This window comes from Clarias gariepinus, chromosome 15, assembly GCF_024256425.1.
Source record: "Clarias gariepinus isolate MV-2021 ecotype Netherlands chromosome 15, CGAR_prim_01v2, whole genome shotgun sequence".
Taxonomy (NCBI): Eukaryota; Metazoa; Chordata; class Actinopteri; order Siluriformes; family Clariidae; genus Clarias; species Clarias gariepinus.
Window position 1 is genome coordinate 20,829,614 of NC_071114.1, and position 26,620 is coordinate 20,856,233.

At 35.8% G+C, this 26,620-nt stretch overlaps 2 protein-coding genes across 3 annotated transcripts in view; one reads left to right on the forward strand and one right to left on the reverse strand.

The window, feature by feature from the left end:
- The first annotated feature begins 927 nt into the window (after positions 1-927).
- Positions 928-5,520, forward strand: stard5 (StAR-related lipid transfer (START) domain containing 5). The gene is made up of 6 exons (XM_053513729.1): positions 928-1,259; positions 1,378-1,427; positions 2,974-3,106; positions 3,398-3,515; positions 4,137-4,230; positions 5,328-5,520. Exons 1-6 carry the CDS (start codon positions 1,170-1,172, stop codon positions 5,470-5,472), a joined length of 630 nt encoding a protein of 209 aa, XP_053369704.1. The 5' UTR covers positions 928-1,169; the 3' UTR covers positions 5,473-5,520.
- Positions 5,521-15,187: 9,667 nt separating this feature from the next.
- The window catches only part of il16 (interleukin 16), a 32,101-nt gene continuing 20,668 nt past the window's right edge, over positions 15,188-26,620 (reverse strand). The window contains exons 14-22 of one of the 2 annotated variants that reach the window (XM_053513338.1): positions 26,064-26,151; positions 25,313-25,809; positions 24,007-24,106; positions 22,354-23,689; positions 21,731-21,905; positions 20,310-20,408; positions 19,578-19,818; positions 19,301-19,426; positions 15,188-17,990 (exon numbers count right to left, since the gene is read on the reverse strand). In XM_053513338.1, coding sequence (XP_053369313.1) covers positions 17,824-17,990; positions 19,301-19,426; positions 19,578-19,818; positions 20,310-20,408; positions 21,731-21,905; positions 22,354-23,689; positions 24,007-24,106; positions 25,313-25,809; positions 26,064-26,151 — 2,829 coding nt within the window. In that variant the 3' untranslated portion in view covers positions 15,188-17,823. Of the gene's footprint in view, positions 17,991-19,300; positions 19,430-19,577; positions 19,819-20,309; positions 20,409-21,730; positions 21,906-22,353; positions 23,690-24,006; positions 24,107-25,312; positions 25,810-26,063; positions 26,152-26,620 lie in introns of both variants that reach the window. The other variant, XM_053513337.1, reaches the window with a different exon arrangement.

Consider the following 26,620-nt stretch of genomic DNA (forward strand, 5'->3'; position numbering starts at 1 on the left):
TATACAGTATTCCTATAGATTGCTTCTATAAAACAAGCCTACATTAAAATCTGCATTTTTGTTAAAAAACCTTATGGATACAATGTCTGGCGCAAAAAAATAGAAATAAAAAAGCAAAGTCTTGTTTATCTTTAATTACAGAACTATTTCTAGTCCTCGTGCTTCCAGGACATTCAGGTCATCAGCTGACTTTATTTTATTGCCACATAATGTTTCTGAACCTGACATTCAGGTTACTAAGCAAACTATGCATGATCACTTTGAAGTAGGGATGATCTGAACTCATCGGATTACGTGACCCTTTTCAATCGCTCCAAAGTCCAATATTTATGCTCCCTAGTAAAGTCTTTTATATTTGCTTGGTCTCACCAATGAGTAGTTTTCTTATGCCCCAATCCTGTGAATTCTCATCACACTGTGTAAATATGGAAATGCTCTTACTTTCACTATTAAAAATAGCTAAGGTTTTTACTGTTGATTTTTTTTTTTTTTTTACCATGCAACTACATGTAAGTGTTTACGTGATCTCCATTCATGATTTTTATCTGACCACTTACTTTCACCAAGTTGATGGTTCAGCACCAACTGGGTTTTGATTATACTGTATGTTGAAGAGTTGATCATATGTTGAGTATCAGATCTGCTTAGTGGTTTTCTTTTCTTGATGCAGGCTAATAATTTGACCCTGTTGGAATGGTGAATTTAATACTTATTATTTTTGGCCTTAGTGTATGTCGGACATGAAGATATGTTTAATGCTTAATATCACCTTAGCAACATTTTAACACAAAAAGTTTCCCCTTTGACGGAATATCAAGATTCAGCATTTCCTGTAGTAGGTACGTACAGTAAGCATGTCATTCAGTCCCAGCCGCTTTAGCACGGCGCATGCGCGTCATTTCAACGCATGCGCCGTACGTGTCAGAACATATTCCCATTTCAATAGACAGAAACGAATGAAATGAATGAAATGTCACGATTTTCTTTATTTCTTGAGTGATTTACGGGTTTTTATAAGTGGTTTTAGTATCATTTTAGACTTTTATGGCTAGGTTTAGCGAGACGACGGTATAATTATAATTGTATGTGTTGTTATTGGCTCGCTTAGCCAATGAAAAAAAGCCACGGCTCATTTGTACAGATTTAAGGCATTTAACAAACACCTCGGTATGGACTATGAGGAAAAGGCCAGTTCTGTGGCGGATCGTCTTTTAAGCTACAGGAGAGACGAGTCCGGATGGAAAATATGTAAGAAATCGGTTAGTACTGTTTGTTTTTTCCCCTTCCTGATTTATTTACATTACAGTTGTAAAAAAAAGCATCTTTAGTTTAAAAGACAGTCAAGTTGTGTTACATCTCTGTGTGTTTTCCGTGTAGAATGATGTCGTTGTTTCTTGGCGACCTTCATCTGAATTCCCTGGAAATTTGTAAGTAAAAGACATTTCATGTTATAAAACGTTGTAACATGACATTACACTGGAACTGTAATGATTGCTGTCTCTGCCTCGGCTGTCCAATGTGTTTATCAGCATGACATTGTCTATATACAGCATCTACAGAAAGAGAAGATGATTAGATGATTAGGTAGTTAAGGAAGAAAGAAAAAAGTTGATTATGAAAGTGACATGAGTGACGTAGAGGTTAGCACTGTGGCCTTGTACCTCCAGGGTCCAGGTTTGAGTCCCGCCTCGGGTCTGTTTGCATGTTCTCCCCATGCTTGGTTGGTTTCCTTCGGTCACTTCAGTTTTCTCCCACAGTCCAAAGACAGGCTAATAGGCGTTCACAAATTGCCCGTGTTATGTAAATGAGCATGTGAGTGTGTGCCTTGCGATGGAGTGGCACACCATTCAGGGTGTACCCTGCCTCGTACCCCAAGCCTCCTGGGATAGGCTCCAGGCCTCCTGCCACCCTGTATACAGGATAAACTAGTACAGATTATGAGCGAGCTAAAGAAAGAAAAAAAAAAAAAGTTTACATCAGTCAACATTTCTAAAGTAGAAAACTTTTTTTTGCTTTGAGTTACTCGATGATGATTTTTCTGAGTGGCACAGTGGCATGGTGTAAGTACTGTGGCCTCATGCCTCCAGGGTCGAGAGTCAAGTACATGGAGTCAAGTCTGTGTACATGAAGTTTGCCATGTTCTCCCTGTGATTGGTGGGTCAGTTTCCTCCTACAGTCCACAAGTTTAGGTTAATTGGCGTTCACAAATTGCCCACAGTGTGTGGCCACTGGGCATAAAGGGTGCAATTCCAGTAATTCCAGATATGCTGAAATGTTTTCTGTACTTGATGTAAGCCAGTAGTTTGACCCTTCTAAAGTGGTGAGTGTTGTTTTTTTTTTGTTTTTTTAAATGCCTGGGCAGTGTATCACAGTGAGTAAGTCCGCGCAGTATGGGTAGTATAATATTAATATCAGGATCAATTATGCTATAATTTCTTAAAACGTCAACCTATAACCCTAATTATAATCATACCACTACAGAATGCATTATAGTTTTATCTCAGCCTCTCTTAAAGGTGAAAATGTGTACCTAGATAATATAATTACCGACTAGCCAACAGGGTGCCAACTGTTGGTTGTGTTAACTAGTCATGACCTTCAAATTTGTACATGCAAACTTTCTAGAAGGGTATGAAGGATATAACACACCCTAAGATTGTTGGTGCAATGATTTTAAATAAGATAGGGTTTGCTTACATTACACCTCATCGTGTTGTACGATGGACATACTCAAAATACTGAGCAAATAATTTTCCATCTGTAGATTTAAACATTTCCTATTTTTAGATATATGTTTGCGTTTATAATATGTTGGGCATTTCTCAGACGCCAGGAGTCAATACACAAACTGGGGCTCTCAGACTAAATGGGAGAATTGGAGCTTTTATTAAGAGCATTTAAACCTTTATTATGTTTTTATATTTGTATATTATATTTGTTTAGTTACATCAATACGAATAACCTGTTTTGCAGATATAAGGGGGAGGGGATAGTCAATGGCAGTCCACAGAAAGTCTGGGAGTGTTTGAAACCAGTTCCAAATGGGCTTCGTCTCAAATGGGATAACAACGTAAAGAAGTTTGAGCTCCTTGAACAAGTTTCTGCAGTAGGTTTCTTGCCAGCTGTTGACTTCACACTCATCTCTCAGTGTTTAATTTAAAATGTAATTCCAATTGTCCTTCACTCCAAAATTATCCACCATATCATAACACAAATTAATTAAACACATATATAAGGGTATTGCTGCAGCTGTGGTGTAAGTATACTAGTGGTTTAATAGATTCTGCACCTTCACCTAAGGTTCACATTTATAAAGGCACAAATAAATGTACCGTACAATTATGTTACCTTTTCTTTTGTCAGTGTGTAACTGATGTTTCTGAAATTTTTCTCTCAGGACGTCACAGTATGCAGAACTGTCACATCTTCTGCTGCTATGGGTGTTATATCGCCACGAGACTTTGTAGATGTTATTTTAGTCAAGCAATATGAAGATGGCACGATTACATCAAATGGTATTTTAATCTTTTTTTTTTTTTTTACTTTTTTCAGTCGTGTTTTTCTGATCCATTTATATGTATGAAGCTATGTTTCCATTGCTATGTATGAAGGATGAGTTCATATACATTTAAGCAAGTATAGATTTAATACAATATACTTTATGGCTGTTTCTATCAGTTAGCGTTCAGATATTGAAGGCCACACCTCCTTCATTGAGGCTTACAGACACTAAGTCAAACCTTGCACAAACCCAAGCTTCCTTCACATTGCTCAATCAGTCTGACACATAAAGATATCACATGTCTATCAGTAAAACTGACAGTGACAGAAAAAATTCTGCCTATACTAGGATGGACAAATAAAGATGGCACATGTCCTTTGGTTAAGATTAAAGGCACAAAGTCAAAATCTCCTTTACCATGACTGACGAATATAGAGACCACGCTTCCTGTACTATGACTGAATGATGCAGAATTACACTTTTATTTCCATGTCGATGTCCTCATCTAGTTATCTTCTAGTCTTTATTCTGAATCAGTACTTACTTTTTGGTTTGCAATAACATCTGTCAATTCTATTAGAAAAAATATATATATAAAAAAATCCTACTGTGTTGTGTTTTTACATCTTTAAAGCAACTCATGTGAGCCATCCAGCTTGTCCTCTCCAGCCTGGCTATGTGCGTGGCTATAATCATGCTTGCGGCTGCATCTGTGTGCCAGTACCAGGGTAAGATATAAATGAATTTCAGAAAACTTATTTTTCAGCTGTAAATGGCAAAATTAATTTGTAGTAAGAGGAGAAAGATGGCAGCAAAGAGGTATTATTGTTTTTACAGTCAGCATTTAAACTGTCCATTACAAATCTAAGCTGAGTTTCAGTAATACTGACCTTAGGTTTATTGATCCACTGACTATCAGGTTAAGGATGGTCGCAAGCAATGCGTAAATACAAATGATTACATTTATTTAACAAAAAAGAAAAAAAACTAAACAGGATAATGGAACAGGAAACATATCATAAATAAATCCCAACAGTGCAAGACTCCAACTTATTGCCCGAAATGCAGTTTAAATAATGTTAAAGATAACCTAAATGATACTGAAGATTAACTAAAGATTACCAACATCTGGGGAATTAGACTAAATTGTGAAACAGAAAAGAGCCAACCCAAGTCAAAATACTGGTTCAGAAATAGTTCAGCAAAAGAGGTCCATGAAAGCAGAGCGCCCTCTAGGGGTTTGTTCCTGTCTGAAACAATTTACAGTGAGATAGTTTTTTAACAAGCCATCTCCATTTGATAAAAATCTCTAAAGCTGTGAAAAGTCTTCTCTTTCTAAACTAATATCTCTAGTTCTGTAGCTTTGTAGTTTGGTCCAATGACCTCCCCTTAGCTACAGTACATTTCAAGAACATGGTTTGGTCTGCTAAAATTATTTAATGGGTTCACTTCCAGCCCACTTTCAGCTAGTTGGCAGTGTCTAGGCAACCACATAATTTATACAGATAAACAGTGTGCTCTTCTACAGGATATACACATCTTCCTGTTTCTTTGTGACACAAGCCCATGACTAAGCAGTTAGTCAAATGATAAGTGCCACAATAATGAAGATTAATTGCCAATGATTATGGTAAAGCAAACATATTTTTAGAGTAATCCATGATCATAGGCTGTATCAGAATAAATTATTGAATTTAAATAATTCAAGAAAAATTTAAGAAAAATCCTAGATACTTAAATTTACTTAAGATATACTGTATGTTGTAATGATCTATTTTATTATTATTATTATTGTGATTTTTTTTTATTCATCTGTGGCTTACAGGGAAGCTGGTAAAACCCAGCTCATCAGCTTCTTCCAGACTGATCTTGGAGGTTTGCTTCCTCGTTCTGTCGTGGATTCATTCTTCCCTGGCAATATGACTGAGTTTTACACAAACCTCACTAAAGCTGTTAAATCTCTCAAATAGCACTAAAAGCACTTTTATACACACACACACACACACACACACACACACACACACACACACACAGTGAGCACTAATTATTTGGTTCATTCTTGCCTGGCCTGGGCCTTAATCTGATCTTTAAAAGTGATTTCTTTTTAAGTCCAATGTAAGTTTGACCTCTTGTAAGTGACCAAAACAGCTGTCTTTTCTAAAACAACTGTATATTTTAGTTGAGATTTTACCTTTTTTCTGACCTTATTGTGCTTAGAGAGTTTCTATTTATTTTTCATGAGTTATTTTTTGGCTTATATAATTAGGAATATTACTGTATATAATAAGGTGCAGAACAGAAAAGTAATGTCCCTGAATATTGGATGAAAAGGGGTGTTTGAAAAACGTTAATCCTACTATAGCAAAAACACATGAAAAAAAAATAACATTCACTGGTGTAAAATACCATTAAATATATCTATAAGCATATTTAACAATCCGAATTGAAAGCAGTGAAGGAGCAATTTGGTCTGGCTTTTAGTCCTTCCATGCGCCACCTGTCGGATATTCTGTGAAGCACAACACATTTAATGAAATTTTAAAATGGTGTTTGCAAGATTCAGCGGCACTCAGCAATACGCATTGTGGACTTTCTCGGAAACAAAATTCTATGTGTATAAGCTGTTTTACAAAATTTGCAAAAATTTGTCTTGATTATGATCTTGATAAGACTCAATTCTTTGTGGTCACTTTTCCCCAACTTTCTTGCAAGGCCCATGCATTGCATGAGAAACATTTTTATAAGTCCCTTGTTCGAAAGACCAGAGCAGCCCTAGGCGTGTTTTTTTTTTATATATATTTAGGCTGAGTATGACAGCTGTCTTGAAGGAAATGAAAAAATACCAACTTGAGAATCAATGTTTTTTTTTTCTTTTAAACTCACTTTATATGCAAACTGAGGTTGTGGGTAATAATAGGATTACTCACATGATATGAACCAAAGGAGCTGCACAGTGAGGTTCACTGCCCCTAACTGACTTAACATCATATCACATTATAAAAACATTACTGAGAAAAAAAAATCACAACAACAAATTTGATCAAATTAAATGTCACCTATACATAATAGCACAAATGTGACATGGCCAGGTAATAGCACAAATAGCAGATTATCAGGATCTCACCAGAATGCTAGTCTACAGAAATACTATAAGCATCAATAGTACATAAATATTCACGTTTCTAAGACAGCATTTTATCCACGTCTAAAGTGCTTCATGGCTGAGACCGAGTTAAAGTCATTGTGCTAAGCTGAACAAGATATTGGAAAGTATTGAGAATTCAAATTAATGAAAATTTATCTGCTCTTGAACACACACAAAATGAATTTTAACATTTTATTCCCTATTCTTGGTCAAGGGTTTTATCTTAATGTTTTGTAGTGCATCAGTAATAACACATGGTGCTTCTAAGCCATTATTAAATAACAGTATTATAAACACTTTTAAAATGTTGTTACATAATTGGGACCCTGTCTGTGAAAACCCAGCTAGTATTTTTTAAATGTATTTTGTGAATCGCTGTTTTATACATAAAATCATTGTACATATGATTTTTGCATAGCAAACAGTGAATCACAAAAAAATTACCTTAGCTTGGTTTCAGACACAGGGTCACAGTTGGTTGTTAACTATCGTAGTTGTTTACTATCATTTTTCTTTATGAATTAATCTCTTAATATTCAACACTGCACTTAATGTAAGCCTAATAGACTTGAAGGGATTTAAAACTGTGCTGTGTTTAACAAGGGAAAAAGTACATCTGTGTAAACATAATGTTTATTAAGTTTACATTTTGGGGACGAGATTCTGTTTTTATTGTTATCAACTGTGGGATCAGTTGTTAATACAGGAGCCTCTACAACATAAATGATGACAGGAACAAACTTGTTTCGCACACATTCCTCAACATTTATCTACTGTAAAAATAGTATGAGATTTCATTATTAATTTTTAAGTGATTTTTTTTATTTGTGGTAGAAGAGGAATTAACAATTTGTGAAGTGCTGTTATAGAGAAAAATATCCAGCTCTGCCATACATCAGGTGCTGTCACAACTCCAATTTGCTAATAATTTTCCTATAACAGTATATCACGTAATGTCAGGTATTAATTTGTGAGAAAGGACGCCTGATCCTTTATAGGGATTATATTTTCTGTTCTGCACTTTAGAAAATAGTATTTTTAAAGACATTAATGAAAATAAGATTTGGTGCAAAAATATGCCATGCCTTTTTTGCTACCTAAGCCTTGAATTAAAATAAGGATGCACCAAGGATGCACCACATTTTGAAACCAAGTATGGTTATAAGACCATAGTTATGCTGAATAAGTTGGCTGGTACCAGACCCATTTTTACATTTTACAATCTGAAGACATTAGGATCTGCTGAGATTTGAAACATTCCATACTGTAAATGTGTGACCTTGCTGATATAATGTCAAATCTTGCACAAGAACGTGCCTATGATATTTTGCATCGCTTACCAACAGAAGCTTACAGAGTCAGTTTGAGTACTGTGAATATGACAATTTTTGTCAACGTTAGCTGGGGGAACTTGAAGCTAACAGGGTGTCTGCATAGGTACACCTTTTACTATGTACATAGTCAATATCAGAGCAGTACTGTGTATAAACATCTCTGATAATGACATTGTGTTTAAAAAATGGGATGTGTGAATCCCTATTAAAAAAAAAAAAACAGAAAACAAAAATGAAAAAACATTTTATACTTTAGTGCAATATGACAATTTTTATGCAACTACTAAACTCCAAGTGTGTTCTGTAGGGTGGATTCAAGTATTATGAGATTATCAGATAGGCTCCAGGCCTCCCATGACATTGAATAGGATAAGTGGTACAGAGAGTGAGTGACTAAATGAGTGAGTTATAGGTAGTAAAAATTATTTTATTGCCATTTAAAATTATTATTTTTTTTGTAAACTATTTTAACACAATTTGTTACTTGATAACAAAGGAATTATCTGAGTAATTTCACAGATGAACTCTCTGGTTCAACACTGATGGACAGTCATTTAGGACTTTATTTTGAAAATGTGTCAAGTGGTAATAACCTCAAATCACTTGGGAGCGTAACTGTAATTTTAATTAACTAATTTAAATTAAATATGGACAAATTATCTAATATTCCAAAGAAACATTTTAGATAATGCTCAAAAAAATATATTAAATAATTATGTCATATATTAGGCTTTATTGTTACCAATATGTTATCAGTATTGTAAAAAAATAAAATTCTTTGCTTGGTCAAAAAAGTCGCACTCACTAATATTTTTATCGGACAACCTTTACATTTATGGTGCTCAATGTGGTGGTCAATTTACTGCATGTGTGAAAATGTTTACTTATGTTCCTAGAAACACTTTTTCATAGTTTGAGTTCTGGAATATTCCTGTGCCATCAGGGGAAAAAACTCTATTGATGTGATAACCTGGTCATTCAATACGTTCAGGTCATCAGCTGAGTTCATTTAATTGCCACATAATATTGTTGAGTCTAGACCTGACCAACTAATGCAACCCGAGATTATAACACTGCCTCCTGAGGCTTGAACTATGGACACTGTGCGTGATGGATGCATTGTTTTATGCACTTCCCGTATTACTTTGATGTACCCATCGCTCTAGAATAGGGTCAATCTGGACCTCGTCAGAACATGTGACATTTTTTTATTGCTTCACATCTTTATGCCTCCTAAAAAATAAAGCTTTTTTTGGATTAGCATCACTAAAAAGTGGTTTTCTTATGGCCACACAGCTGTTTAGTCCCAATCCTGCAAGTTCTTACTGCATTATGAGTGCAGAAATACTCTTATATTCAGTATTAATCATAACTGTGATTTTTACTGACAATTTACAATGCAGTGTTTGCCAAGCATGTAAGATTTCCATTCATAATATTTTTCTGACCACATTTTTCCATGAAGTTCATGGTTCAGCACGATTCTTCCACGTTTTAACACCGTGTTAGAGGGCTCTTAACCCGGATTCAGTCATTTCAAATCTCCTTTGTTTAAGGCAGGCACTTGACTTTTGCGGCTGTTGCATATCTACACAGTTAAAACACGGTAAAAGGGTATTTTTACAAGAGTTTTCTTGTGGACAAATACCCAAAACTTACAGGAAAACATGTTCAAATATTTTAGTATGTATGTACAAGACCAGAAATCCGGATTTTCCCCCTCTTTTTTAACTTTAGGTATAAATAATAAAGAATCCAGAGATTACATTTATACTGAATACATTTTTAATTATTTATTCATTAGAAAGTTTAAATATTTCTTGTGAAAATGAAAATTTGATTTGCACTCAACTTTATGTACATATTATTTCTAAAGGAACATAGGTTATTTTTATTGGAAATCTCCTGTGTTCCTATAATGTTCAGACAAATCTATAATGGCTGATGGCATAAAATTTGAATCCACCCAATGTCTGAAGTCCAGCATAGTTTGGTTTACAGTAACACACATTTATTCCATATGTCTGAAAAGGTAGAGAACACCAAACTGTACTTGACTTTGAGCGTACAGTCACACAGACAAACATAGGAACTCTATACACTGTACTTTAGAAGCTCACAATTGACTTTAGTACTAGTAAAATTAAGCTTTTATGTTACTTTTATATTACTTCTAAAATGATTACCTCAGTTTTCAATCAGTGTCACATTCCTGTTCCCTGGCTTTAATGCTTGTTGTACCCGTATATGTGCCTGCTGTCTTTTTTCATGTCTGCATGCCAAGTCATATTGGAAGATCAAATTATATATGTAGGTATTACTGGCTTTATTTTTCTTTCTTTACTGCTAGGTGCTGGGTATTTTACAGTAGCTCCAAGAAAAATAAAAACATGTTGATCACACTTTTCAAAATAAGAATTGAAAAGTTTATACTGAGATAGTTTGAAGGGTGTGCTAGCACGATTCCCAAACATTAAACTGTAAAGATTTAAAGAAAGATTTGACATAGTTAAGATTTTCACTGTGATGTTTACATACTAATTGATAACTTGATTTGTTCAAAGTTGCACAAAGAAAAAGGGGCTTTGTTCAGACTGCCAGCACAAATCAGATTTTTGGCATATCCAGATTGAAACCAGTTTGGAATCAAATTGCTTTCATGTAATCTGAACAGTAAAAACCCATTTAATTTAATTTTTGCAAATCTTATCTGAACCAGTTCTAGAGTTTAAAATCAGACTCAGATTGAATTCCCAAAGATGTGTCTCAGTCTGAATGCTCTACCTACTCAAATCGAATTTTAAACTGTCCATTACATCACTTGCCACCTCTGAAATTCTGAAGTACAAGTCCACATGATCAAGTGGTATGGGAGATGGAAATAAACAAATTATTTATTGAAGATTTTGTTACTTCTAAGTATGTAAAAGCTGTGCCCTTCAATTGTCGGTGTAGCTAAATTAAATATGTTTTTAGGAAGAGCTTAACCACATTTAGGAAAAAAAGAACAATAGACCCTGGACAGAGAACCAAGTGAAATCTCTGATAGCACTTTGAGAGGATGCATCAGTAGAGGCAAAACTAGAGGATGATATCCAGCATCATTACCACAGCAACCAATGCAGATAGGTCGAAAATGTGTCAGATTTGGGCTGGCAGTCTGAACAGAGCCAAATCTGCTCTGATGATTTGCAAATAACAGTGCAAAGAGTCAGTGCTAAAGAGCAGATTTGTGAAACAAATTGTATTTGCATGCAGTCTGTGCAAGGCCAAAATGCTGTGTATGTGTAATCTGCTGCAAATGGCGTGTCTGTTTTCCTGTCTTGTGTATTTACTGTTTTAATAGCATGACTATGTGTTACTCAATGAGGTGAATTATCCTGAATGCATGTGCAATGGCTAGAAATGCTTTTTGTGTTCATTTTAATGAGGCATTTTCTTCATTATTTAGAATTAAATAAACATTTGTCATTTGCTTAAAATATGTTTGGTTTTGTTTTTTAACTTAACACATGTGGATTTTTTTTATTATATAAATGAATATAATTACATTTAGTTCACCTGTTCCAACTTTTAACATTTAACTACAATTTACAATTTAACTACTCCTGCAATCAGTGTCTCATGATGATGATGATGATGATGATTATTTCGTATGTAGCTCAGCAAGTAAAAGAATAGCTCAGTGAAAAATCAGGTTTGCCCAATTTTTCTCTTTTCCCAAATGTGCATGAAAAGCCAAACATGTCTTATGTCTAATATTTGTTATGTATGATGACTAACTTCATTACCTGTAACTATGCAGCTAATAAAGGCATTTGAACTTTTTTCCACTCTAAATGCTATTCATCAGCTTTATCTTTATACAATAAATTCCCACACCCTTATACTCATTCGCTTCGGATGATTTGAGTACTTTTTTGCTTTTATAAAATGTATAAAATCATTGTAATTTGGGTTGAAGGATTTTTTTTGCACATTTAATTCTTCACTTAACTGCCCCATTAAAACTGTAATTCTAATCCCTGGACTGTCTAAAATGCACTGTAAAGCTATCATTCCTATACAACTTTACATTCAAATTATCCTTTGGATTGCACTGGAAATTTACTATTATTAACTGGGTTTTTATTATTATTATTTCAGATTTATTCTTTTTTTCAGTATTTGCTACAGTCATTGTTGAATATATGTTGGTATGAGACAGAATGCCCTTACTGTACTGTTTGCCTAAAATACAAAAGAGAGCCCTTTATATAATCGTACACAATGTATTCCACCAGCTTCCAATAAATAAATGATGACCTTCTAGACGTTTGGCATCTGTTTACTTCTTTGTCAGCAAGAAAGGTCGGTGTGGTCCATTTTAAAATGATGATTATGACAAGGAACCTTAAAGGATTTGTACAGTAAAGACAAAGGTCAAAAAGCACTTCTTAAAAGTGTCATGAAGGAGCCAATTCATGAGACACTCCAGATTCTCCCAAATGTGTGCACTATTACTTTTAATAATCTGGCAGAATGCATGAATGATAATATTTATTATAGCAATACACTGAAAACCAGAAAGGCGACACCATTTGTGCTTTCATATTACTAACAGAGTGAAAAACTTGCAGTCTATATACCATTAATAATACCATTTACTTTTTAGTAAATATGGTAAATAGAAAAACTTCACTTTTTGCTATCACCACTCTGTGTTTGTTCCTTGGTGTAATTTGTAGTGTTGGGTTTAAGATTACTTTTAGCTGAGGCCAATTATTAGTTTTTTTTTTTTTTAATTTTATTTAACAAATTAACATAGGTCTCAGAGTACCTTCAGAGGTGTCTGTAAATGCTCCGGCTGAAACAACTTTAGATAATGCTTTTTATACCTCAGACTTTCACTTTTTCACACTCATTCAGTGCCTATGTAAATGATATACTAACGCACCACATCCTGTCAGAGAGCAGCAGACCTCATCATCAAAGCAAAGGTCACATTATGGGGGGAAATGCAATTGACTTGTTTAAGCTAAGGCCAATATAGAAATAGAAGAGAGAGAAAAAGCAGGAAAAGTTTTTTCTTTCTTCTTTTTGCTTGTATTAGCACATTGGATATATAAAATATCTTAAATGACTAAAAGTGAAGGTTGCATAATAAATCCCTTTAAAGGTTGACTATACTGTACAACACATAATTACACAATAATTAAGAAGAATATTCATAAAATGATGAATAATGTCATTATTGACTTGGCCTTGCACAGATAAAAGAAAAAAAAATGGAAACTGATTTGTGCAGCCTGTACTTCTAGCATGCTAATTAGGCCCAACCTCCCTTCTGTTGCTCTGAGATCACATGACCTGAGACCTTATTATAATTTTATTCAAAACAGCCATCAAGCCGGACTCAGAGCCAATTTGCAGGGAAAAAAAGGGCAAGCTTCTGCCAAGAAGAATCTTCGCTTGTTCGGGTTTCCGTCATTATGTTTGTTTTGACATTTTGCATTTCCGTACTTATTAATATTCATTAGCATCTGCCAAAGGTGAGCATCTACACAGGATCAGTCTGGTCTGTGTTCAATTATTTTAATGTTTATACAAAATGTTGTAGCCTTTTTGCTATAGTGACTTCATTTATACTGACTTCTGCTTGTGCGTAAGCCCTGGCCTTGGGATAGATTTATGACATTTTATATTCACGTGTGTTCATGTAGACTGCCTTATGATTCTAGGATGGCACATTAATTGTTTCGGAGTGAGTACAGTGTATATCAACCTGTGTGTCTATACTCATGTGTACATGTGTCAGTGTTGCAAACTAAGACAATGGGCATATTGATATGGGAATATTGAGACAGCACCATTGCCAAAAAAGTGCCCCATGGCACCAGCAAAATTAATTTTTGGCACTACATCTGATTGTAGGTCATGACCAAGATAGTAAAAGTAAAATTGTACCTGCGTTCATGACAACATTAAGACAAGTGATGTGTGGAAACCATTCTCAGTCTCAAAACCAAATAATAAAAATATATAAAAAATAAAACAAACAGCGAAATGCACAATGTGTATTAATTATATGAATCTCTAGTGTTTCCTTTGAAGGTATTTTGAAAAAAAAAATGCTAAATTTATTTAATTTGATGTCATGCATATTTATTACACCCACTATGGCACATCAAGGCATCTTAGACTTCTGCCATAGATGTTTTAGTGTATTAAATTAAATTAATCTAGCAGCAGGTTTGGTTAAAACAAAACAACAGATGTGATCACCAACTATATACCAGTAAACTGGTGACAGGATCAAGTGCAGCCAAGATTCATCTAGGCCTGTGGGGAGCAAAAGCTAACCTGCCTGGTCCAATCCCAAAGAGAAGCCAATGCACCAACTAATGCAAAAGGTCAATGCTGGCTATGATAGAAAGGCACCCAGTGCACTACAGCATGCCGCGCACCAGGCCTGGCAGGCAAAGGGTTAAGGTTGTTGATTGCCCTCCAAACTCCCCAGATTTCCATCCTATCAAGCATCCTTGGATTATATTTGACAAACATGTCTGATCCACAGGTACTGCAATCCACAGCACCCAAGCACACCCCCAGAGGTCTTGTGGAGTCATGCCCCAGGGGGCGAGAACTGTCCTGGCAGCACAAGGGGAATTGGCATAATGTTTTGCATTGTAATGTTATGGCTGTCAGGTGTATACTATGAATAACAATTGTACATTGCAAATTGAATAAGACTGCTAAGTATGGGCCAGGGGTAGCTTAGTGGTTAAGGCATTGGACTACGGTTCGGAAGATCTCAGGTTCAAACCCCACAGCCATCAAGTTGCCACTGTTGGGCCCTTGAGCAAGGCCCTTAACCCTCAACTGCTCAGATGTGTAATGAGATAAAAATGTAAGTCGCTCTGGATAAGAGCGTCTGCCAAATGACTAAATGTAAGTAGAAAATAATCTTAGCTCTTTTTAGACATATTAAATGCAGCTCACTTTTTGTGCAAGTCTTTCTCACAATATATGTTTGCATTAATAATGCTTATGAAACAAACTCAACAAGTTAATATATTTTACAAGTTAAAATAATCAGACATGTAGTTTAGTAGAATGGTAACAGAGATGTTCTTAAAAAGCTAAAAAGTCTCTGTAGACTGAAGTATTTAAAGGCCAAATACATTTTTGAGTTTAAAAGTGAAAGTTTGATATGTAGGCATTCAATGCATTTTTGTGACACCTTTATTTGCACTTTATGACTTTGTTTTTAATTACAGTACCTGAATGTGTATAAGTAGGCTATACATTATAAACTGTAAACAAAGACATTTTTAGCATTGTAATAGATCAACTTTTCTTCACAAAACAAAAATTAAAGACATAATCACGTCACAATACACATCACCCAGTAATAATTTAAACAATTTTAAATGACCAAGCCAGTGTTAATGATTGTATTATTTTTTTTATTATAATTATTTGGAGGGGGTAATACATCAACCTTTTAAACAAAGTAAACAGGTCTTTCTGATATATTAGTAGCTTATTATGTACATGTAAATCAACATCCACTGATATTTAATGTGAACTTATTTTCAATCATATTCAAATTGGATGTTCTGTTTCTTTTAAAAACTAAAATAAATAAAATAATGATAATTATTGTAATCAGGCACAAATCCTGTTTGTTCCAAAAATATTAAATGCAAAGGCAGGCCATAAAAAAAAAAAGATTGTATCTTTGGTTCTCGCACGCATATTTGAAAACATTACATTATTGTAAACTCAAAATCTATTCCATTATGAATCTGGTCAAATACTTTTTTTTTGGTTTGCACTGAAGTATTTTTGTAAATATCGTACTCTACAGTGTTTGTGCAAATGTAACAAAACAGGCAAACTTGAATAAAGTCAAGTTCCCTAGAATCCCTGACAAAGTTAGTACAATTGTACAAAGGCAATATTTCTATGCATCAGCAAACAAATCTTTTATGTGGATAAACTTCTGAATCTTAACTTACATTTAATTTTTTTTTAAATAACCAGTCTAATCTTGTGAATCATTTGAATAGAGAAAGCAGATGATGTCTAAATAACAAAACTGGCCATGTTAAGACACATAGTAATGTCATTTTTAGACTAATTCATGTGGAAGTGCCATTTCTCTATTGACCATTTGCTAGGATTGTCTAGGATTAGGCCAATTAATGATAGAACATTTTCTATGTAGATTTCATTGTAGTTCAGTGAGCATAGTTCTATATTATTTGTTCACATGAATATATTTTTTATCAATAAAGCATTGATTGGCTTTGCTGGTTTATTGTAGGCATGTCTAAAATTGATAAAAGACTGTCTGTTATTGTCTAACTGATTATGCCAGAGTAGCCATTGTCCATCAGCCCAGTTTTGGCATTGTTCTCAGTGTCTAGATCTGAGTGGCTGATGGAAAAACAGTAAGTGTAGCCTAACACAACAAACCTGGCAGAAACATACAATATATATATATATATTAGAAAACACAATCTACAATGCATCTACATTGTGTTCCGTCAAAATGTGATTGTAAAACTTATTTACCAATTTTAATTAAATTCTAATTATTTTTTTGATCAAACTTATACTTACTCAGAGTCTGTGCAAATTTAAGGGTACAGATTTAGCAACCTTAAAAAATGATCTAATCACAGTCAATCAAAATGAATATCTATCATTGTTATATGTATACTAAGTAAAATAGGCCATGTTTGGAAAAAGCATACTAATAGAATACTGATAAGATTTTCATGAATCGTGTGCTTTCACACGTATAGTCAAATGCTTCTCTGGAAATAGAACAGTGGGACAAACTGAATATGAAAATTATCTCATTACTCATGACCACCAATTTCCTGTACCGTTTGTAGTTTCTGTTGTTTCATGCAAGGCATGGTTGCCGCATCAAAATCACAACTCTGCATGCTATTTGCTTAAAGGCATCTTAGCAGATGAAAATATCTTGAATATAGAGAAATTAATCAGTATTTCCTTTTATAAGATTACGGTAAGACGAATATGAGATCATGAGACCTATCTGTAGACATTTTACTCATTTTAAGCTATAATCGTTCTTACAGTATACTGTATTGGAAAATAATTGTGCATCTTTAACAATAAGTGCTTCAAGTTAGCTAAATTATCGTTATTAAAAGATCACTAGCTTTAAATCCTATATTTCTAGGGATCAGTTTAGTATTCTTTCCATATAGTAAAATTATGAAAGCCCAGTCCTGGCCTACCTCTACCACAATGATCTGGCCCACAGACCATATGGAAATATGGCCCATATTGGGCATTTGGCCCACTCCCAGTTGTAAAAGGCATACCTGAACAATTATTGCATTGTCTTAGAGTGTACAACTTTTAAACAACACTGTATTTCGCACGTATATCAAACATTTTATTACCTAGGCCTCTGAACATTTGTGGGAAAAAGAACATCTAAGAACAAGTCTTTTTTTAAACCTGTCTAGAAACCATGTTCTTTAAAATGCTATTATTATAAATATTTTTATCATTATTATTATTATTATTATTATTATTATTTACCATGCCACAAATGGGCCAACAGAGCAAGATATTTGCTAGAAGTGCCCCAGATGCAGAAGCCCTCTGGGGTATAATGGGGTTGCTGTAATCTTAAGAAAATATTAAATAATTTACTATATTTAAGAAATTTTCAATATTAATCTCTATTTCCCTAAATATAATCCTGATATCAAAATTTGATATCAGGATTATATATATATATATATATATTTCCATTTTCTAAAGTTAAGTCTTATCACACTTTTCACACTATCTGGGTATTGTTTCAAAATTTAGCTTTCTTCAGCCTTCTTTCTTCTTACAATGACTGTGAATGATCCATCAGGAAGGCTTTTGAGGGTGGTCAAAGCCTCCAGGCGTGAAAGACCTTGCATTGTGGAATCCTGGACTTGCAGCAGCTCATCACCAACCTGTAGGCCCTTTTGCTCTGCTGTACTACCTACCAACACACATAAACATGCAAAAAGTTACAGGACAGATAGTGTTAGTGTTCAAGGATAGTTTTTGCCAATAAAAAAAATTACTTCTAAGAATTTTTTCCCTTGTTCATATTTGGAATCCAAAGTTTGCTTCCTTAGCAGTAAGGTTGATATGGCCAGCAAGAAGGGAAAGCTTATAACAAAATGTTTGGCACAGTGAAATTTACAATATGAGTATGTAATGATTTATCAAAGATAATATAGGATTGATATTAAATTGCTCACTGACTGGGGTTGGTAGCTTGACTAGGGTTCCAGGCTCACCAGCCAAAAGTGACACACTACCTATAGTTTCATCCAACACATGCAAACTTGCAAAACATATTTTTTTATGCTATATTTTATATAATACTAAAATGTTCTGCTCAGAATTTTTATTCTACACTAGTAATAATGAGAATTCACACCAGCTCTACAGCATAGCATTTTGCACGCACACTGCTAAATCAACACCTATCTTCTGCGCCTGCTGTGTTGAAACTGAAAACAATTTGCAAACATTTCCGGTCATGTGTCTTTTAGTGTGTTTCAGTGACAAAAACAAAAGGTTGATGTGTGATCTAAACCTGTGTGAATTTATTTTATATGTTTTTTTTATCTATGGAAATCATTGGACAGTTCAGTGCAAACGTCTCTGTGTCCCGCTCTGTTCTTCATTTTAAATTAAAGTTTGAATTAGAACATGTGTTTTACTGTGACAGACTGCAAAGTGCCTCAAAAGTGGTTAACAACCACAGCAGCAACCTCATTTCCCCTTTTGTCTTTTCCAACCACTAAGCCTTCAGCATCTCTAGTATACTAATCACTGATCTGATCATCTCTCCTTATCTGCTCCTTATCTGTTTCTGTTTCTCAGGTCACTGTTTAGCTTAACAAACAAAAATCATTCTTCTGGATCTAGTCAGATACAGAAACTGAACTGAAAAGGAGAGCCAAAAACTTGCCAAGAATGAGAGCCAAAAAGTCCTTCAGGAAACCTGGAAAACTATTCTACAAGACTACATAAAAAATACAAGAATGTCTGGCTCAATGGAAGCAAAATGTAAAGAAGTAAGAGGTGGTACTGTATATATATATATATATTAAAAAAAACCTTCTTCTGTGTTGTTAATGTTGTCACTTAATAGATATTATTTACTTGAATGCACTGTTGGCTGCTCTTTTTCCGGGAAAAAAATCACATTCTATAAATAATATGTTTAAATATGTTTAATATGCTGACAGATTATTTACGTGTTAAAGTTAAATTTTCATTAATGCATGGCTGTACCTGTGTAGATTCTATTGATAACCAAAGGTTTGTCTCCATGAATAGATCCTTTTCCTCCCTCCAATCCAAAACCCACTCCACCTGCATTTTTATCCAACTCCAGAGTGAGGACGTCTCCACTTTCATCTTCTGAAGGAAAAAATTATATGACCTGGACTTAATGTCATACAGTTTATTAGCAATTATACTAAATATAATATAGAGTCATTGACATAGTATAATTATCTGAAAAACTGCCACCATACATTGCAGTTAATGATGTGTATATGTGTGGTACCTGTGATGCTTTGCTCTGTGCCAGTACTGCAGCTGGCCTCAGCAGTTATGCTGCTCTCGGCATCTTTATTCTTGCACACCACCACCACTGCCTGCTTCAGTTCACGCGCCTGCCTGAGTGCTGCTGTAGCATCGCTGTGCTTCACGTTCTTCAGCGTCTGTCCATTGATGGACAGCACCTCGTCTCCTTTCTCAATGGTGCCCTCCAGAGCAGCTAAGCCTTGGGGAAAGATTTTGTGAACCTGTAAAATAAATGAAACATTTCAGCAACAGAGCTGTCACAAACTATTGGAATGAATTATTAACCACTGTAGAATAACAAATTATTGAATAATAAAGCATTAAGCTATATATTTCAAGCAGTGCTGATGACAAATATGTGCTACTTTTTAAATGTACTTATCTTCCAGGGATTAATGGAGCTAAAAGTGAACTGGGTGGGTCAGTTCCCCAAAACTTATCTGATTAGATGTTCTGAGATTGGATTACAGGCCTGATGTAGCCTGCAAGATAGATCTGGAAATCCAATCCAATCCAGAATCCAGACATGGCTTTTTCTTTTTTTTTTTTTTCCTAAAAAACTGGTGTTCAGTAAGTCAATGCTAAGTAGTTTGTTTTTATAGGACTCCAATTAGCTGTCAGTTAACGTTAATTACAGTGAACCATGTGGATGGGTGTGCATGATTGGCAGTGCTGTAGTGGATGCTAACACGGGTGTAAAGGTCTTACTCACTGTAGTTGATTTGTTCTGATCGATACCACCAGCAATACTGAAACCCAAGCCAGTTCCCTCCTCCTTGTGCAGAATCACCACATGGATGTCTTCCAGTTGCTGCATGAGAGTAAAGGAAAATCTGTCTTTACTCAAACATGAGGTTCACAATGACTAAATGTGGTGCTGTGCTACAACATGGATACTGTGGTTGTATTTGGTGTGTTAGAGAATGATTAGCATTTAGGAAATGATGCAACTTTTATCGACGTATCAATAACAGCTGTGTCCATGAAGATTTAGAGATACTTCATAAAAAAGATTATTAGGTTTCTTAACTTTCTTAAAAGGTTGCAAGGCTTAAGATCACCTTTCTCTCCTCTAACATACCATTGCTACTGTATATCAAGAGCTTGCTTAATGATTTTCATCCAAAACATTTCCTTGTGGCACATTAAATTCAGTACGGTATCAATCACCATAGCGATACACAGGTAGCTCCTCTAAAAAAGAGTACAGATTTATAGCCTCAACAAACGGAAATGCCTGCAGACATTCAGCATAGCCAAGAACTCCGCTGGGAAAACATGGATCACTGTCAAATTGTAGAAGCTGTACTTTACCAAAGGGAAGGTGGAGAAATAATACCCTAAGAGAAGCTTGAAAGCTTGAGGAGAATGTCTCCTCTGCTACTAAGGGATCTTTATATAATGACGAGTATTTTATGTGCTTTGCGATAGCAATTAACCATCCACCATTTCTTTCTTCAGCTGCTAATGTGTTTCTGTCTCTGCAGCCTCCTGCACTAAGGCAGGCTTTTTACAGATAAGGGCTGACTTTGCTATAGATCTCAGTGTGCTGATAATTATATTGGAACTGGATGCGCTCCCAAGTATTAATGCCAGTGCTAATCCACTTCCTGCAATTCACTTCAGCAATACTTCTTATCTTATAGAATATTTCTGAACGAGATTAAAGATGGGTGATATGAGTGGAAATAAAAAAATAAATAAAAATATAAAGTGTCGGCATATAAGCCAGTACTGGCTATAAAATATTTAGAAGCCATAATGTATTAGAACAAGCACATTAATACACAGTAACCCTTGCAGTTGGAAGTTCTATTTAGTATTATACGCATTTCACAATACACCCTACAGTGTTTGTTTACCATTCCAGCAAAACAACTTAAATACATTTAGCAAGTAAATCAGTTGGTACACAAATAGGCTCAAACATTTGAACTGTACTCAATGGAAAAGCCTGTTATGGTGTGAGTTTTTAAAATATATTTGTCCACCACTATAAAACAGCATGTAAAACTAAGGTTATGATGCATATGCATGAGGCTTACAGAGTTGGATGAAATCTAGATCACACAACAGCTTGCAGCTTGTGTAAGCAATACTGTATTCCATCATCCTCATCATTAAAAAATTCACCTTTAGGGTATCTTCATCAAGATCCTTGACCTCCTGGATCATCCTTTGTATCTCCTGAGGTGGAAGTGCTGAGATCACAGACTGGGCACATACTGCAGAGGGTGTGGTAAGAGGTCGCTCAGTCTTCTCACTCTCTTCTCCTCTCTCGATAGTGCGCTCTCTCAGCTCAGCCAGGCTGCGAGCCAAATCAAAAACAGATTTAGTAAGAAGTTGCCCTGAGCTGCTTATCTGATACTTTCTTTTGATGACTTGCCTGCTTTTGTCAGGACTTTCAACTAATTTTACGTTTGAGTTGTATACTTCTAAGCATTCTTCTACAGATTTCAATTGTCTGCTTTAAGATAAAGCTGTATTTCTTTATTGGAGCAATTGGTAAGTGCTTGCATGTCGTTATCGTTTCGTAGAACTAGAACTTTAGATAAAACTGACCACAGCACTGCAGCCTAAGGTGGCCAAGAATCATTTCCTTTTCTAGGTTTACATCAGACAGTTCCTTAATCATGCCTCTTGTGCACAGGATGGAAGAAATTTTCAAAGCCAAATGTGCAATCAAAGATAGCTTGGCTTAAACAGACAACAACTACACTTGACTATGTTTGGAAAAACTTGAAAGCAAACCATACCTCACAGAGAAGCCTTTCTCAGTGCTGTCTGGTGCTGCTGAGCGTGATGTGTCAGATAAAGTAATGTCCTCCTCTGTGGGGTTATGCTCACTGGATTCAGATGACACACTCCATGGATTACCAAGTTTTAAGCATGGAGAGTTGGGAAGGGATTGCATGGAACGCATTAAGGCGTTGGACACCTGGTTGCTAAACGACAGGATAATCTCAAGGGCTTCCCCTTCCAGACCACATTGGCCGTGAGCATCAGAGGTGTTTAGGGGTAGACTCCTGGTTCTTAAACTTGCAGTGTGACTGCTATGGCCCTCCAATGAAGATATCGTTTGGGTAGAAGGATCTTTTGAACTGCTGGACCTCCTAGGGCAGTGATCAAGAGGGGGTGAGCCTTCCGGAGCAAGACTTGTTTCCTCCTCATCTTTTTGAGCAAGACTTGCTTCCTCATCATCTTTCTGAGCAAGACTTGTTTCCTCCTCATCTTTTTTAGCAAGACTTGTTTCCTCCTCATCTTTCTGAGCAGGGCTTATTTCCTCCTCATCTTTCTGAGCAAGAGTCATTTCTTCCTCATCTTTTTGAGAGAGACTTGTTTCCTTCACTTCCTCCAATAAAGAAATCTCTCCTGGTGGGCTAGCACTTGGCTTTGTGGCAACAGTTGTATCTTCTGCCTTTGGGCTCTCATTTTGGAAATCTGTTAATTTAGATGCAGCTTCCTCTTCTTCAGAAAATGGTTTGGTTTTAGAATCTAAATTTCCCACTGAAGAAGGTTTGTCACTGTCGTGTTTGTCAATTTGAGTGGTCCTACTTTTCCATGTGTTGCTGGTTTCTACAGGCTGCGCTTTCTCAAACCTGGCAGGACTTTTTTCCATCTGAGAAAGTGATGAGGATGGAGCCGTTCTTCTGCTTGTCCTGTCTGCTCCATCAGCATTGGAAAAGGTTTCAAATGAGCTGAGCTTTTGTTTGAAAGATAGATTTGATGTGGATGAAGTGGATCTTGAACTAACTCCAAAGGTCCTTCCAGTATCTTGACTTCGAATCTCAGTTTTTTTAAAGGCCTCTGCTGGAGACCTCCCAGACTTAATGCTTCTAAGACTTTGCCGTACCCAAGCAGGTTTTGGAGCCACTGGAGGCGCCTTTTTAGCGTCTGTGGTTTCTGTGCCATTTATCTCATTATTCCCATTATAATCACTCATGATTTTTCGATGATTCAAGCGCTTCTCAAGACTGTCTGTTAGCCTCACCCAAGGGTCAACTGGCAGAACAGGGTTCAATTCCACACAGTCCTGATGTCTCAAGCAAGTTCTCCTAGTTGGACTACACAGGTGGTTGGGTGTCAGAGAACCTAAAATGTATACAGCAAAAATATTATTAGTTTTTATCAACAAAATAACTGTGTATAAAAAAACATACTGTACAGTTAGCACAAAGCTTAACTGCACAAAGTTTGAGTGTGTGAAACGACACATAAAAAAATGGCGTTTCCCTTTGATGAATGATTCAAAATAAAAACTAACAGGAACACTAAACAAGTTTACTAACAGATGTGTGCAATAATGAATTTTATCTTCAAAGTCTTACTGGCAGTAGGCACATCTATATATTTGTTATCTATGTAGATCAAGTCTTTAAAAAGGTGATTTAATCAAACTGACAGCATACCTCGATGTCGTCTGCCGTCCCCGTATACGCTTTCAGCTGTGTGAGCAGCGACAGGTTCAGAGTGTGCTGCTTTAGCTTCTTCTGAACACTCATCCGCTTCCTGTCACACAAACAGGAAATGGTTGGGTTATCTTGACACTTTTTTCATATCCTCTAAAAAGGTGTAGAAACACATCCGGTAGTTATTTCAACATGCACTACTGATGCAGACATGGACAACCCAAACACACTGCAAAAGCATGCCTAATACAGTAGCAAGCAGTGAGACAAGGGACAACAGAGCAATTTTTTACAAAATAATACTCTTTGCAATTTAGTGTCATCCTCGTGCACCGTATTCACCAGAGCAGAAAGCGGAAGTAGTAAAATGCCACATACTTTCTTAAACAAAAGCCTTGAGACCTTTCTCAAAGCCTTGTATATACTGCAGAACAACTAGCAGCATGTGGAGAGAGGGAAAACAGAACAATCACTAGTTGGTTTAAAGATGAATTAAGTCACTAGTTTGCGAATGATACCCGAAACGCAACTTGTTAATCCCATCATGCAAACCAGACCTCTCTGGAGATTCACTGCTAGTTGTGGTTTTCATGCACCAGGAAGTGTGTTGTTTAAGTGTGAATCATATATAGACTGAAACGCTAAAATGTAAATTAGCGAATCTAGACAATCACTTTTGGCCACATCAAATACTGTATGTATTGATACATTTTGTTTGATTTTTTTTTTTTTTTGCCTGTTTTTTTTTTTTTTTTTTGGTGGTTTGTTTGATATAAGAAAACAATATGCAGTAGGTCACACAAATGTAAATAAATAATGGTAACTTACTGACTTTTTATGCATTACATTTCAAGCTAAAAATTCATTTGTTAAACTTTGCAGTGCTTTTACGCTTTTACACTCTGAAAGACACTTGCAAGTCATTTTGATCACACCTACTCTCACTCAACTACCATTTATGGACAATTCACTTGTCCCAGTTTGCCACATCTTCCTCATTGGTGGCGTTAGGCCTAAAGCAGAACTGCACTACAAAACAGATGCAGTTAACAGTCTGTGAAAGCATTAAACTAAGAATTGGATGGTGTTGGAATTGCTGGAAAAGCTAAATATTTTTTTAGAAATTAAAACTTTCTGTCTTTTCCCCCAATAAGAACAGCATAATGAGATTGTGTGCAAGCAGAAGTTCAAAGAGTAATAGGTTAAAAAATGTTAAAGTTCAAAGAATGACAGGTTAATGATCAAAGAATAAATAGTTTGACCCTTCCATGTATGCAATACAAGAGATACCAATTAAAAGTCTTACTTGGCAGCTTTGTGAAGGCAGTGTATCTTCTTCTTTCACTGGTGAACTTCCACTAGACCCACTAGAGTCGGAAAGTGGCTCTTCATTGGTGATACCCTGCCGTCTACAGTACCTTCGTGGTAGAGAACGAGGCCTACCCTTAAAACCTCTTGTCCTTCCAAAACCTGCATCATAAGTGACAATGTTCCTCTCAGAGTTGTAGGGCACGTTGTAGTCATCGTTGACATTTGAGGTTTGGGACGGCCTGCTTCTAGCCTGAACCTCAGAGCTGCCTGTTATGGCGGCATCCATGCTATGAACACGGTTGACGTTCTGGTGTTTGGGGATGGCCAGCATGTTGACACTGGTCAAGGTGTTGCGCTGGTTATATGCACCCTCACTACAGGAACGGATCATGGGTTGATGGCCTCGTGTGCAGCTCATCTGGCAATGGCTTTGATCCATACAGTTTTCACACTTTGTCTTGTTGTGTGAACATGGCTCCATCCTTCTTAAACCTGAGGTAAGGATTAAGATTAGATTTCAAAATGCATCATGACCCACTAGTTTAACTAGACAGTTAGACCTGAGGTTATATGTACTGTATGTTTGTGTTCAGGCTGCATTAAGTCACTTTTAAGTGCTGCTGAACAAATTATGCATCCACATTGATTTATGGTGTTTCTTATGTATTTCATTAGTGAGATTTTTTTTTACAATGATGCATTTTTATCTAAAACTGCTTATAATCACAGTGCTAAATCACACGTACCCTCCATACTCCAATGACTCTTGTCTCTTTTTAGTTTGCTGTTCTCTACTGCCTGGGCAATGGCCTCATTCAGCTGCTGTTCAGAAACCTGGTCACCGACAAACATACAAAATGACTTTAAAATTAAATTTGCTGTATTTTATTTGACATGGAAAAATCAATCAGTGCATCAGCAGGAATGTTGACATCAATCAACATTACAATAGATGATCCAGAGTTCCACTAATGATCCCATATGTAGTCCCTGAGCAGGTTTAAATACAATTAAATACAGCAGAGCAACTCGCAAAGCATGTAATCATTTACGGGAATACAGAACATAAAACTAAGTGATTGAATAACAGCAGTCCAGACGTCATAATTTCCATCTATAAAAGACAATCACAACAATAAAATAACATAATGCAAAAAATAAAGTTAAAGATCCAATGAGAGTCCAGTCATATCATTGTAAATAATGTATGGTAAGGGTAAAGATATGCAAGTTCACACTGCAACTGTTTAGATATGTAGGTTGATAAAGCTTATTAATATATACTGTCTGGTCATAAAATGTC

What these genes read in the sequence shown, in the direction of transcription:
- stard5 (XM_053513729.1), top strand. Translation starts at nt 1,170, where the DNA reads ATGGACTATGAGGAAAAGGCCAGTTCTGTGGCGGATCGTCTTTTAAGC. An exon ending in TGGCACGATTACATCAAATG is followed by an intron (nt 3,516 to 4,136) that starts GTATTTTAATCT and finishes ACATCTTTAAAG; the next exon opens with CAACTCATGTGAGCCATCCA. An exon ending in ATCTGTGTGCCAGTACCAGG is followed by an intron (nt 4,231 to 5,327) that starts GTAAGATATAAA and finishes TGTGGCTTACAG; the next exon opens with GGAAGCTGGTAAAACCCAGC.